We start from the raw sequence: 14,482 nt of genomic DNA, 5'->3' as shown, positions 1-14,482 counted from the left end.
TGTGAGAAAACATAGAATTCACTAAATCTATATTTCTGGTATTGACCAACAGAAAAGATTCACTCATTTACACGACAACAATGCGCACAAATGACGATGCAGAAATTACACACACTGAGATACGAAACCCTCCTTTATCCACCATGTTTGCAAGACCTCTCTCTCGCTAATTATAATTTTACCAACATTTGGATATGTTCTCACGTATGTTTGTATTTGTTTTTTAAGTTTCACAGTTATGCACGTTAAGCTAAAAGAAACGGGTGATTAATCAAAGTGAATGATAATTAAAGAATTGGTGAAATAATTATGTGGAAGGAAACGAGAGAACTCCGAGAAAACTCACGGTGTTCCACCAGAAACTTACTGAGATCGAATGAGAGATCCCCAACAACAGAGATGAGTCCTCTACGACTGAACCTCCGTGTCCTCATGTTCTCACAAGAACGTGCCTTCAATAATCTAGTCAGTGCTCAAAACGCCTTCGAAGACTTTATTTGCTCCAGAACGTTGATTCTTATGCTACTGGAATAAATGTCCCCATCGCTAGCTCTGTTGATTTTTTTTTTTTTTAAATTTTAATTAATTCCACTGTTTCGGGCAATTTATGGCAGTTTGAATTTACGGTTCAATATCTTGTATTAATTTTGCAACAACTCAATAACTTTTATGTTTGGGCTTACCAAGTGAATTAATTAAACAAGTTAATGTTAATATCCATGCTTTTGTTTATGTTAACGCATTAAACCAGTTAGCTTTTGTAAGTAAATAACTAAATGAAATTTTCTTACCTGGTGTAGGCTTATGACCAAATATTCCATTGAACATAGCAGGAATACGAATTGAACCCGCAATATCAGAAGCAACACCGAAAACTGATCCACCAGATGCTTGCAGTGCAGCCTTAAAAGACATTTAAAAAAAAGTAGATTAATATATTTTTCTGCCTTGTCCAAGCATTCTTCCTGAAGACAGGTTTCCATTCATTTACCTAATACCTATGTAATATTTACTTTCTACTATCGAAAAATAATACTAATAATTGATTACAAGAAATAGGTCGCCAGCGGCAACGGAAAAAAACTACCGCAAAAGGAAAATAATTGTGCAATCTGACTAAATAAAAAAAAAGTAAGACAAAATTGATTACAATGTTCAATTACCTATCTAGGCACTCTCTCATCTTAGTGGGTACTCTATAGCTGTTTAAGAAAGTCAATTTGTTATATATAACTGAATCAATGCTGTTTAAGAAATAATATAATTCTTTTTTTTTAATACCATTTTATTATGACAGTCGAAATTCATTAAAATCAGTAAATTCTGCTTTTGCTACTTCATAACAGAAGTTACAGAAATTATTAGTTTATAGATTTCCAAAAGGGAAAAATAAATGAGATTTTTAAGCATGCACAATTTTCAAGGGATTTAAAATTATTGCCAAATAATGTAGTCGAAACATAGAACAGTTCTGTCTTTTGATACAATATTCAAAATTCATAGAATTTACGTATTATTCAATTGTACAGATAATCATGTGAACAAGAAGGAAAATTTATACTAATTATAGGTACAGATTTACTTTGCAGTGGCCATTAAATTATTAACAACATGTTTCATACATACCTTACGCTAAAATTGTCTTACGTTAGGTTGTCGTAATTCTTTTCTTTTATAAATTATTCATTTTTCATACATTAAAAATTAACTACATTTTTATTTCACCAAGAAATTCTTTAATTATTCTTATTGTTTTTATAAACACAATTATATCAATAAAATAATCGTAGGCCACATATCTTGCAAAGTTCATATTTTTACCGGTAATCAGAAATAGAAAGAAATGTTATTATCGAAGAATTATTCTGCTATTTAGATTTGATCAGAAAAAAACACTAAGCAAAAGAGAACTGCGATTCGAAACCGTAAGAAATGATTGACTGTATGTATTTGCTGAATCATTAACATTTCAGATAATTTGGAATACGATACTAATTTGAAATAAAACGACATGCAAAAATCAACTAGTAAATACTCATGCTCTTAAGATATATTTTACAGAAAATTTTGAAATAGCCAAGATCTCTCTGTTTCACATTGCTTATTAGGTTAGTTTAACTAATCGAAAACATACTGTAAAATTCGTACTACAGAATTAATCGGATGTACTATTACGAAATATGCAGGTAATCGGTATTAGGTTTGAAAGCGGGAGGCTGTAAATTTCTTTACCCGAGCATTGTGTTTATTACGTAAATATCAGGAAAAAATACTGTAAATGTATTTTCCATCTTTGAAGACAAGTATACTGTCAACACCACCGATAATTATCAACCACTAAAATGCAACCAAGTAACTTCTTAATATCAATGCTTCTATTGTTCTAATCTTACCGTTAAAGATGGATCATACGTAGAACACTCAGTCACTTAGTTTATCTCGTCATACTGTGTGAATTGTCAAATATTAGGCAATAACTTATGCCTAAAATAAGGAGACACTTCTTCAACACATATATATATGTATTTGTATCAAAGTCGAAGCTAAAATGGGAAAAATTCAATTTTTCCACATACCGTTAAAACTTAAGTGTCTGATCCATTTAAAAATCTCCTGAATTAGTCGGTAATTCTAAACGCAATATTTACTAATTCTGATGCTAAGGGGGCTACAACTGTACAAACAAGGGAACGCCCACTGCAACATATGGAATATAGTTAAATAAATAATTTCATATTTCATTTAATTCCAGAGGTTGATTTAGCTGTTATAAATAAAAATTAGTTACGAAATTATATAAATAATTCTTTCAAGATAGGGAAAATTGATTAGTCTGCAAAATAATTTGGTAAATTAAATCTAAATAAAATTTGAATTGATTGTATTCATACTTCTGGCATGGTATTAAATCACATGACGTCATCATAACCGGAAAAATAGAAAAAATATTTTAAATTAAATAAAACTAATAGTAAAAACAATTGTGGGAAAGCGAATAACCATGAGGTTAGCCACAAAGCCCCCGCTGGGGGAAAAATAATTTCTCATATAATCTAACATAATTAGTGAATTGATGAAATTATTTTAAATTGTTCTAACATTAACTGCATCTATTTGTCAAACGCTGAATACACGATAAATGTTATCTTAAACACAACTAATCTAAACTAATGTTTATAACAATAATTTTTTATTCAGAGCAGCATTCCTATGAAGCTAGAATTAACGTACTTTTCCTCAATAATACAATAGATTATCTGCCTAAATCAGGGCTTATAGTCTTTCAGTAATTCATTCCTCTTCTCTTCTGAGCAGTTAAAAAGCTTCAAGTTTGTAAAATTCTGTGTTCCTATTTCATTTCCTTTAAGATCTTTGAGAATGGCTCTATTCCTTAGTATTCTATATACGATAAATGGACCACAATAACAATAACAATATTTATGTGTTTTTGTTTCAGTGCAGAAGATAATTCGTGCGTTTTTATTGGCACGAGATCATTTTCATTTAAGGTTACCTCTCTTTTATTTTTATTTTTCTTACTTCCCTGTAAGTTTGGAACATGTATTTCTGCTTGAAAATGTCTATCTTGCAATGGTGTTTGTTCTAAAACTTTTGGCCATGGATATTTTTTCCTCAGATGCATATCCGTTGAGTAGGAATAAAATAACTCCGACGGGCATTTTCCTGTAGTTTCACACATAGAATAATTTAACATATCTTGAATCTCTTGTAAAAATTTAGACCAGTTGTGTGATCACTGTGGCATCGAAGTCTCATCAATTGATTCAAATTCTAATGAGCTCTCTCTAGTATTCCATTAGAGAAAGGAGAATAAGGAGATGTCATTATATGTTTCATACCAGTGATTTTACAAAATTCTTTCCAATTCTTAGAAGAAAATTGTCCTCCTTTGTCTGAGATTATCATCATTGGATATGGCACTATGTGAAAATATGTATTTTTAGTACTGTAATTATTTCTTTAGAATTTGCTTTCCTCAATGGCAAGAAAACTAAAAATCTGGAGTAGACATCTATTATGGATAAAATATAATTATAATTCCCACTTTTAGGCAATTTACCTACAATGTCAATGCAAAGCTTTTCGTGGCTATTGACGGCTGTAATATGACATTCCTCCTTTGAAATAACTATATTAGTATGTTTTATTCTTGAACATTCAATGCAATCATTTATATAACGACGTAAATCTGCTCTGATATTTTTCCACTTAAATAATCTCCTTATAAAATTTAAACATTTATTCAAACCGAAATGAGCTTTGTTGTGAACTGTTTCTATTATTTGTTTAGTCATAGTTTTCGGTACTACCAACAACCAGCTATTGTTACTATCATCTTTAAGGAATAATATTCCTTCATGTAAACATGTCTTATCTAACTGTAATCTACTTAGCTTATTACAGTATTCATCCTTTTGTTGCTCTACTTTTAGTTCCTCCCAATTTAGCATATTGTAATCACTGACTGTTATAAAATTAATTAAATGTTCTTCTGTATCTAGTGGCGGTTCTGGAGGATTTCTGCTCAAAATGTCAGCTATTTTATTGTCTTGTGTCGAAATATGGTGATATTCTATATCAAAACGTTGTAATCTTAACATTTTTGTAGTTCGTGGATCTAAGTTTTGTACCTTTAGCGAATGAGTTACTGCCATGTTGTCCGTATGAACTATAACTCTTCTGCCTAAAATAAACTGTGAAAATTGTTCACATGCATATAATATTGCAAGCGTTTCCAGTTGGTATATATATAAGGAATATTCATGCGCTTTTATTCTCCTGCTTGCGTAGGCTATTACTTCTGGTTCCTTCTCCTCTTTACCTTGTGGAAATTGTGCCAAATATGAGGATAAACTCTGAGCACAGGCATCAGCATATAAATGGAATGGTAAATCAAAATTCGGTTGAGCTAACGAGGGCGCTACACTGGCTAATATTCGTAATTGTTCAAATCTTTCTAATAGTTCAGGTGTATATCCTACTCTCTGTTGTTTCTTTAGGAGATTAAACAGAGGCGCAGTAAGCTCAGCAAACCCCTTTATATGTCTCCTTCTCCAAGAGATCAAACCTAAGAACTGTCTAATTTGTTTCTTTGTTTTTGGCAATGGAAAATATCTAATCGGTTCATTAAGTTTTGGATTAACTTGTATTTTTTCTGCAGTCACAATATGGCCCAAAAACTTTATCTCTGTCTTAATGAAATCGCATTTTTTAAAGTTTAAAGCAAAATTTGCTGAGTCAAAAATTTGCAATACGGTTTCCAAATGTAGAAAATGTTCTTCTATGGATTTACTGAATATAAATTGATCGTCTAAGAAATTAATAACATATGATTTAAATCTTGGCCCAAAATATTTGTTCATAACCTCTTGATATACTGCAGCACTAGATTTTAGTCCCATAGGCAAACGACAAAGACAATACTGTCTATTTAAGTATACGAAGCTTGTACACTCATAAGGAGTTAAGGCTATTCCATAATAGGCTTGGGTTATATCGATACTGCTATAGTATTTCGAACCTGCTAATCTCATAAGTAACTCTTGCACTGGTTCTACTTGTACCTTTGGACTTATTACCTTAACATTTAGTAATCTTAAGTCAATCACTGGCCTTAGAGAACCATTAGATTTTTTCACGCAATGAATGGGGTTTCTGTACGGACTGCTCTTTTCAACAGCGATTCCCAATTTCAACCATTTTTCTAGCTCCTTTTCAAAAGCTGGTTGTAACGCCTGAGGAATTGGGTATATTTTGCCTACAACTGGTTCATTATCAGTTAATTTAATTTCGTAAGGGTCTGTCTTTATCAATCTGGGATCACTCGAAAATAAATGCCGATAACGTAAAAGCAATTCCAATAGTTTAGCTTTAATAGTTGGCGTCAAATCCTCTCTACTTCCAATACTCTCCCTGATTTCTTTTTCTGAAGTTATACTCTCATCGTCTTGCAATTTATCATATTTTATTTCAGTAGTGACCGACTTTATATACAAGGTATGATCTTCGTCTAGATTAATGATAATGCTTTTGTTGAAATTGTCTGTAATATCTAATGTTTTAGTTTTACATTTCAATATTGCATGATGACGTATAAAAAATGGATATCCGAGCAAAAAATCTACTTTCAAACTTTTTACGATATAAACTGGTACCTCAAAAATGCTTCCCTTAATTTCAATGTTCAAAACTAAAAATCCCTTTACTTGTACCTCTTCTTGTCCTGCAAAACCTTTAAGTGATAAAGAAGTCATTGGTTTTAACTTAGCAGATGGAAATTTTTCGTTAATTTTCTTCCAAATATTGTAATTGAGAATATTTAAATCACTTCCGCTATCAAGGATGGCTTTTAATTTAATATCTGCTATATTGCAATGTATGATTGGTGAAGGGTAGGTTTCTATCACATTCGTTTGTTTTTCTTCATCATCAATTACAAAATGAATATTCAAAGCCATACTATTGTTCGACATCTTAGTTTTAATTAAAGTTTCATTCTCATCCACCATATTAGCCTCATGTAGTTCCCTATCAGAAATTATGTTCGATGGGGAAATCATATTTAGGCAGACAGGATCCCCATCAGAGCTCACTGACTGCCGGAGGCATTTTCCAAATTTTGCGGGATTTCCGGATTTTCATTCTGAGTTGTTTCCTGATTATTCCCTCTATTTCTCCTGAAGTCACTGAAATAATTAGGATTATTACCCCTAAATCTAGATTGAGGAAATTTCCACCAGTTAACTCCCATTGGGAACCAAGGAAACGGTGGAAAAGGATGCATAAGTGGGCCATTTCTGGTAAAAGAATTATTCCATTTATATCTACCATCTCTATCCTGTCTATTCTCTGTGTTTCTATTACAATTATTGAAATTCTCAGTACTATTTCTGTCACTTAAGATTCTATAATTATTGGCTAAATTCCCATTAAAATATTTATTTCTATCACTTACGAATCTGTCACTACTACTCTTGCCAATAAATCTATTGTCTGTGCTATTGTTAACAGATGCATTTACAAATCTAGTCTCTGTCTGACAACTACTATTCATACGATCAGGTTTTCTTTCTATAGTGGACGTGGATTTTACCTGACGCACATTAAACTTATTTTAAGGCTTAATCGTTTCATTAAAACTAGAACTATTTTCTTTCTGCGGTTGCAACTTAGTCAGATGGCAAATTAAGTCATTTACTGATTTAGGTGTTACTATCTTTAAGAATCCAAATCTCTCGTCAGGAATTGCATCTAAGACAATGTTCACTATTTCTCTCTCTGTGGGATTGCTGACTGCATTTTGATATCTACCTATTAAATTCCAGACGTAATTGATCAACGACCCATGCCTAGATTTATCATATTTCTCGTTCTTTAGCTGTTTCAACTCCCAACGCTCCTTATAATCTGAGCAGAAATTTTGTGTGAAACACTGGGCAAAATCATAAAAATTATTTATTCGGTTTTCCGCCGAAAGAAACCAGATCTTAGCTGCTCCAGTTAAAGTTTGATTTAAAACGAACATTAAATCTCGTTTTTCTGTAATTTGAAAATAATCCAGGCTTTGCTCTAGATCTCTTAAATAATTTCTAGCGGATTCCTTACTAGAATTTCCTGAAAAATGTGGAAAAGCTCTTAAATCACTAGCTTTAAGTCTAGGAACTGTCTCTGAAATTCCACTGACTTTATCTGTTCTACAACTATTGGGAATCATGGCATGATACGGATTTTGGAAATAAGGATTATTATTACTATGATAATCTTCCATTGGCATTCTGAAACTATCGTTCTGACTTACGTTCCTTTCATCTACGAAACGTGGAAATTGCGGTTGAAATTTATCAGATAGCCGATTAAAACAAGTATTAAAGGTAGGGAAAATTGTCTGTTTAATTGTCGAAGTTTTAACTGCATTACTTGTAGGAATTTCTTTAATCTCATCCTCATTCTCTGAGTGATTATCTCCCCCCATGAAAACAAATGGATCTTGGCTATACATATCAAAAGTTGTTCGTTTGCGTTTTACCGATCGAGCATGATTCGTCTCGCGTGTATTCAAATTATCTGAATCTTTTGCCTTATTAGCATCTACCTCTTCCAGTCTATCCTCTAGCTTGGACATACGCTCTTCCAAACTAGCAGATTTCACCTCTCCGGATTGAATCGCTCGTTCTATCCTGCTTAAGTCGGTCTTATGCTTAGTAACATCCCGAATTAGATTCGATACCGGTTCTTTCCATTTCTGATCGGCATTAAGTACATCTTTTACAATATCTGTTATCTGATTTACCTTAGTATCTAATACCGTCATGCTATCGCTAGTCTCTTTTACAGTACAAACACCGTGCTCGTGGGTTTTCTCGGGGTTCTCCCGTTTCCTCCCACTTTCTTCATTCCACCATTTCACTCATCTCTCATCATCACCGTCTCCTTTAGCCTAACCGGCATAATCGTGGGACGTAAAACTCAAAGATTTCATTTCATTTTCTCTTTTACTGTGTTCTTTAATTTATCTATTACCGAACTATGAGAAATTAATTCGGCATTCACACTACCAAATTGTACATCAAATTGAGACAATGCTTCCGTGGTATTCTTTTGTACAATTTGAACCCGTTCAATCAAATCAGAATATACTTTGTCTATTTTCATTTGTACTTCCCCTTTAAAATGGTTGAAATCGTTTTGTAACTTTTCCATTTGATTCTCTAACCTAGCTTGACTTTGTTCGATTTTATTGTTTACATTTTGTTCCAGTTTGTCTACCTGTTCTTTCATTCCTTTTTCTAATTCAGTTTGCGCTATTCCTATTTCCGCCAGTTTATTCATCAACACCTGAAAAGCATCACCATCAATAGTGAAATTACCAGTGTTTTGGCGTACTTTATCACTACCTCCTTCAGAAGTTACAATACTTCTTGTATTAACAGTTGCATTAATTGAAGTAGGATTTCCGTTCACTGTCGCCACTAAACCTAGCAGATTTTCTGAATCCGCAAAAGATTCATTCTCAGTATTGTCGTCGCTAATAGGTGCCGCTTTTTCTCTACAAAACTCACAAAACCAAATTAAATTTCCAGCCCTGTACTTGTCAAACTCTTCATCACTAATAACAATACAAGTACTGTGATAAGCACTTGAACAGCTTTTGCACTCAAGCACCGAATCATCCTTTTTATTATCGGAACAGCACTTTAATGCTATTTCTTCGTTAACTTTAGCTTTCCTAGTACGTCGCATTGTGTTATTCAATACACACACTAAGAAAATATCTAAAACATTAAATTTCGTAGATAAACTTCTGTTTGCTAAATTCAAGTTCTTCACTTTACTAACACTAGCTTTGTTAAGCTTTATTTCATGGAAACACAGCCTATCCCGCTTCCAAGAACCCAACCTAAAACCTGCTACTTCGCAATATTTACCTGCATTTGATCTTGGCTGACTTCTTTCTTTATCTAATAATAACAACAATAGAGAACAGCATCATAAGATATGAGACGATCCTGGCTAAAGGAGAGCCACTTATTGTAATATTTACTTTCTACTATCGAAAAATAATACTAATAATTGATTACATGAAATAGGTCGCCAGCGGCAACGGAAAAAACCGCAAAAGGAAAATAATTGTGCAATCTGACTAAATAAAAAAAAGTAAGACAAAATTGATTACAATGTTCAATTACCTATCTAGGCACTCTCTCATCTTAGTGGGTACTCTACGAGGCCTGTCTAAAAAGTATCCGACCTTAATTTTTTCCACGCAAAGTAGTGATTCTCAGGAGGCGCCACCGTGCACGGTGGAAGGAGGAACCTTAATGCGCATGCTTGAATTTTTTCACCGCGTTCGCGTGTGCCAGTCGTGAGCTGGTGGTCGCGAAGTGAGGTGCTGTTGGTAGTGTCCGTCGGATTTAGTGTTTCTCGCAAGATGACTGAACGAATTGAGCAAAGATACTGCATCAAATTCTGTCAAAGGCTGGGTGATTCTCAAAGCCAAACAATTCGTAAGATTCAGCAGGTGTTTGGAAAAGATGCGATGGGTGTAACACAAATTAAACAATGGTTCAACCGATTCAAAGATGGCCGCACATCAGTCGAGAGTGAGCAGCGTAGCGGCAGGCCCCAAACTGCTCGGAATGCAGCTGTTGTTGAGCGGGTGCGAAATTTGGTGATGGCAGATCGCCGTTTGACAGTGCGGGAGATTGCAGAAGATGTTGGAGTGAGTAAAGATTCTGCACATGCAATTTTGCGTGACGATTTGAACATGAAACGAGTGGCTGCTTTGACGTTGCACAGGACCTTCTGGACATCACCAACACTGATCCTGGGTATCTGAATTCCGTGATAACTGGAGATGAGTCATGGGTGTACGGGTACGACCCAGAAACAAAACAACAATCGTCTCAACGGAAGCATCCCAATTCTCCGAGGCCGAAGAAAGCGCGGCAGGTGCGAGGCCAAATCAAGGTGTTGCTGACTGTTTTCTTCGATGCCCGTGGAATTGTGCATCACGAGTACGCACCGGAAGGACAAACAGTGACAAAGGAGTACTATCAAGATGTTCTCAGGCGACTCCGTGACGCAGTCCGGCGCAAAAGACCAGACATGTGGACAGCGAAGAACTGGCACGTCCATCATGACAACGCCCCAGCACATTCATCCCAATTGATCCACACGTTCTTAGCCAAACATGGAATTACAACCGTTCGCCAACCTCCCTACTCTCCAGACCTGGCTCCTTGTGACTTCTGGTTGTTTCCAAAATTTAAGACGCCTCTGAAGGGATCCCGTTTTGAGAGTAGAGAAGACATAATGCGGAACACGACGACGGAGCTGAACAACATTCCAAAAGAAGACTTCCAGCGGTATTTCCAGCAGTGGAAGGATCGGTGGGCTAAGTGTGTGGAAGCACAAGGGGCCTACTTTGAAGGGGATTAGGGTCCCAAATCTGTCACGTATTCGCAACTATTTTTCTGGCCAAAGGTCGGACACTTTTTAGACAGCCCTCGTATAGCTGTTTAAGAAAGTCAATTTGTTATATATAACTGAATCAATGCTGTTTAAGAAATAATATAATTCTTTTTTTTTAATACCATTTTATTATGACAGTCGAAATTCATTAAAATCAGTAAATTCTGCTTTTGCTACTTCATAACAGAAGTTACAGAAATTATTAGTTTATAGATTTCCAAAAGGGAAAAATAAATGAGATTTTTAAGCATGCACAATTTTCAAGGGATTTAAAATTATTGCCAAATAATGTAGTCGAAACATAGAACAGTTCTGTCTTTTGATACAATATTCAAAATTCATAGAATTTACGTATTATTCAATTGTACAGATAATCATGTGAACAAGAAGGAAAATTTATACTAATTATAGGTACAGATTTACTTTGCAGTGGCCATTAAATTATTAACAACATGTTTCATACATACCTTACGCTAAAATTGTCTTACGTTAGGTTGTCGTAATTCTTTTCTTTTATAAATTATTCATTTTTCATACATTAAAAATTAACTACATTTTTATTTCACCAAGAAATTCTTTAATTATTCTTATTGTTTTTATAAACACAATTATATCAATAAAATAATCGTAGGCCACATATCTTGCAAAGTTCATATTTTTACCGGTAATCAGAAATAGAAAGAAATGTTATTATCGAAGAATTATTCTGCTATTTAGATTTGATCAGGAAAAAAACACTAAGCAAAAGAGAACTGCGATTCGAAACCGTAAGAAATGATTGACTGTATGTATTTGCTGAATCATTAACATTTCAGATAATTTGGAATACGATACTAATTTGAAATAAAACGACATGCAAAAATCAACTAGTAAATACTCATGCTCTTAAGATATATTTTACAGAAAATTTTGAAATAGCCAAGATCTCTCTGTTTCACATTGCTTATTAGGTTAGTTTAACTAATCGAAAACATACTGTAAAATTCGTACTACAGAATTAATCGGATGTACTATTACGAAATATGCAGGTAATCGGTATTAGGTTTGAAAGCGGGAGGCTGTAAATTTCTTTACCCGAGCATTGTGTTTATTACGTAAATATCAGGAAAAAATACTGTAAATGTATTTTCCATCTTTGAAGACAAGTATACTGTCAACACCACCGATAATTATCAACCACTAAAATGCAACCAAGTAACTTCTTAATATCAATGCTTCTATTGTTCTAATCTTACCGTTAAAGATGGATCATACGTAGAACACTCAGTCACTTAGTTTATCTCGTCATACTGTGTGAATTGTCAAATATTAGGCAATAACTTATGCCTAAAATAAGGAGACACTTCTTCAACACATATATATATGTATTTGTATCAAAGTCGAAGCTAAAATGGGAAAAATTCAATTTTTCCACATACCGTTAAAACTTAAGTGTCTGATCCATTTAAAAATCTCCTGAATTAGTCGGTAATTCTAAACGCAATATTTACTAATTCTGATGCTAAGGGGGCTACAACTGTACAAACAAGGGAACGCCCACTGCAACATATAGAATATAGTTAAATAAATAATTTCATATTTCATTTAATTCCAGAGGTTGATTTAGCTGTTATAAATAAAAATTAGTTACGAAATTATATAAATAATTCTTTCAAGATAGGGAAAATTGATTAGTCTGCAAAATAATTTGGTAAATTAAATCTAAATAAAATTTGAATTGATTGTATTCATACTTCTGGCATGGTATTAAATCACATGACGTCATCATAACCGGAAAAATAGAAAAAATATTTTAAATTAAATAAAACTAATAGTAAAAACAATTGTGGGAAAGCGAATAACCATGAGGTTAGCCACACCTAAATATATTTATTCAGCAAAAAGATATTTCTTTCGATGTAACTTAATAAAAGATATAGATAAGGAACACTATTTTCATAGCAATTAACTTCCTATTGAAAACTGTTTATAATTCTTTAAATCCTAAATTAATTTTAACGAAACAAAAAGTATTTTGTTTCTTGTAGCGGTAAATTTATTAGATGATATCTCATTAACGTTTGCAGGTATCAGCGGAAAGAGTAGCGTAACGTTTAACCTCGCGTGAGTCGGTTCAGTTGCCATTCTGGTATGAAGTATGGCAGCCAGTAGTGCAAGTACAGAAATGGTAGTAAAGTGTGAAAGCAAAGAACCTTGTGCCTCGGTAGATTCAAAAATGGACACAATTCCTGTAGTAGATGTTAGGAGCCGTAATCGTTCCTCAAGATTCAGGCCGGAAGAGAATGAACAAATGGTTCAGGAAAAGTTCAAGTAAATTCCTTAGAAATCACAAACGTAGGACAGTGGTTTAACTTCACACGCAATTCGAACCGTTCTGAAGAAATAGGTGAATTTTTGCCCGTGGACACCACAATACTGCCAAGAATTACCTGCGGAAGACCATGATCATCAGTTGAAGTATAGGGAGATGGTGCTTGTTTAGTGAAAGGATTGGTCGGATTTTTCAACAATATCCGTGGCCAGATGAAGTCGTGTTTCACATTGAGGTTGGAAAGGGGTGGTTGTTTATCGCACTAAACCAAGAACTCTTGACAAAATGGAGTACCGACTTAGCCCAGTTCTTGCAAATGTATTACTGAGAAGTCTGTCGCAACCAGGCGCGCATTCAGAAATTTTTGTTGGGAGGAGGCGGGATTTAATATTACAAGATACTACGTCTATATAGTATTGAGCTGGTGTTATTCTGCACCAGAAAAGACGATAAGTAATTGTCAAGTACTGCCAACTATATTCTCAGAAAAAAAGTATAGAATCTGATTATTTTTTATAAGAAAGTCTCTACTTCTTAAATGATTTCGTTTTACATTAAAAATAATTATATCTAAAAAGAAACCATTCGTGCACTTTTCATAACGTGCAGGGATTCTGATAACTCTTAGATAAAGTTAAGAAGAAAATCATGCAATTAATTTTGTACAAATTTTACAAAACGAGACCAAAGAGAAGGAAGAGTTATTCGAAAATTGAGACAAAGTGAAACTTCTACAAAAAATTACGAGACGAGACGAGAAAACTTGTGGGCAATACTAGCTATGATCAGGGAGTTAGGAATTAGATTTCTGGGCTTTCGGCACCTATGTCCATGTTAGCACTCACGTATGAAATGTTTTGAGTTTTACGTCCCAGGAATATGCCGGCTAGGCTAAAGGAGACGGTGATGATGAGAAATTAATGAAATGGTAGAATGAAGGAAGTGGGCGGAAACGGGAGAACCCCGAAGAAGCCCATGCACACGGTGTTTGTCCACCACAATGTTCACTTAGCGTGAACTAGGATCTAACCAGGGACTCCATGCACCAGAGGTGAACCCTCTACCACTGAGCCACCGCAGCTCCGTAATCAGTAAGAAGGGCGTGTTAGCCCTCACGTATTAGGGATGATTTTCCTTTGGTAGTCACATTATCCCAGGAAAGGGAAGGAAGAAAGCGGC

At 34.3% G+C, this 14,482-nt stretch overlaps 1 protein-coding gene across 2 annotated transcripts in view; it reads right to left on the bottom strand.

Moving 5' to 3' along the window:
• The window catches only part of LOC145662997 (fatty-acid amide hydrolase 2-A-like), a 124,387-nt gene that overhangs the window by 47,841 nt on the left and 62,064 nt on the right, over window positions 1-14,482 (bottom strand). For both annotated transcript variants that reach the window (XM_081729108.1, XM_081729107.1), the window contains exon 5: window positions 792-903. In XM_081729108.1, the coding sequence (XP_081585234.1) occupies window positions 792-903 (112 nt within the window). The remainder of the gene's footprint in view (window positions 1-791; window positions 904-14,482) is intronic.

The sequence above is a fragment of the Thermobia domestica genome, chromosome 10 (assembly GCF_964235325.1).
Source record: "Thermobia domestica chromosome 10, izTheDome1.hap1.1, whole genome shotgun sequence".
Taxonomy (NCBI): Eukaryota; Metazoa; Arthropoda; class Insecta; order Zygentoma; family Lepismatidae; genus Thermobia; species Thermobia domestica.
Note: the sequence above shows the minus strand (reverse complement) of the source record. Positions and strands in the feature narration are given on the sequence as shown.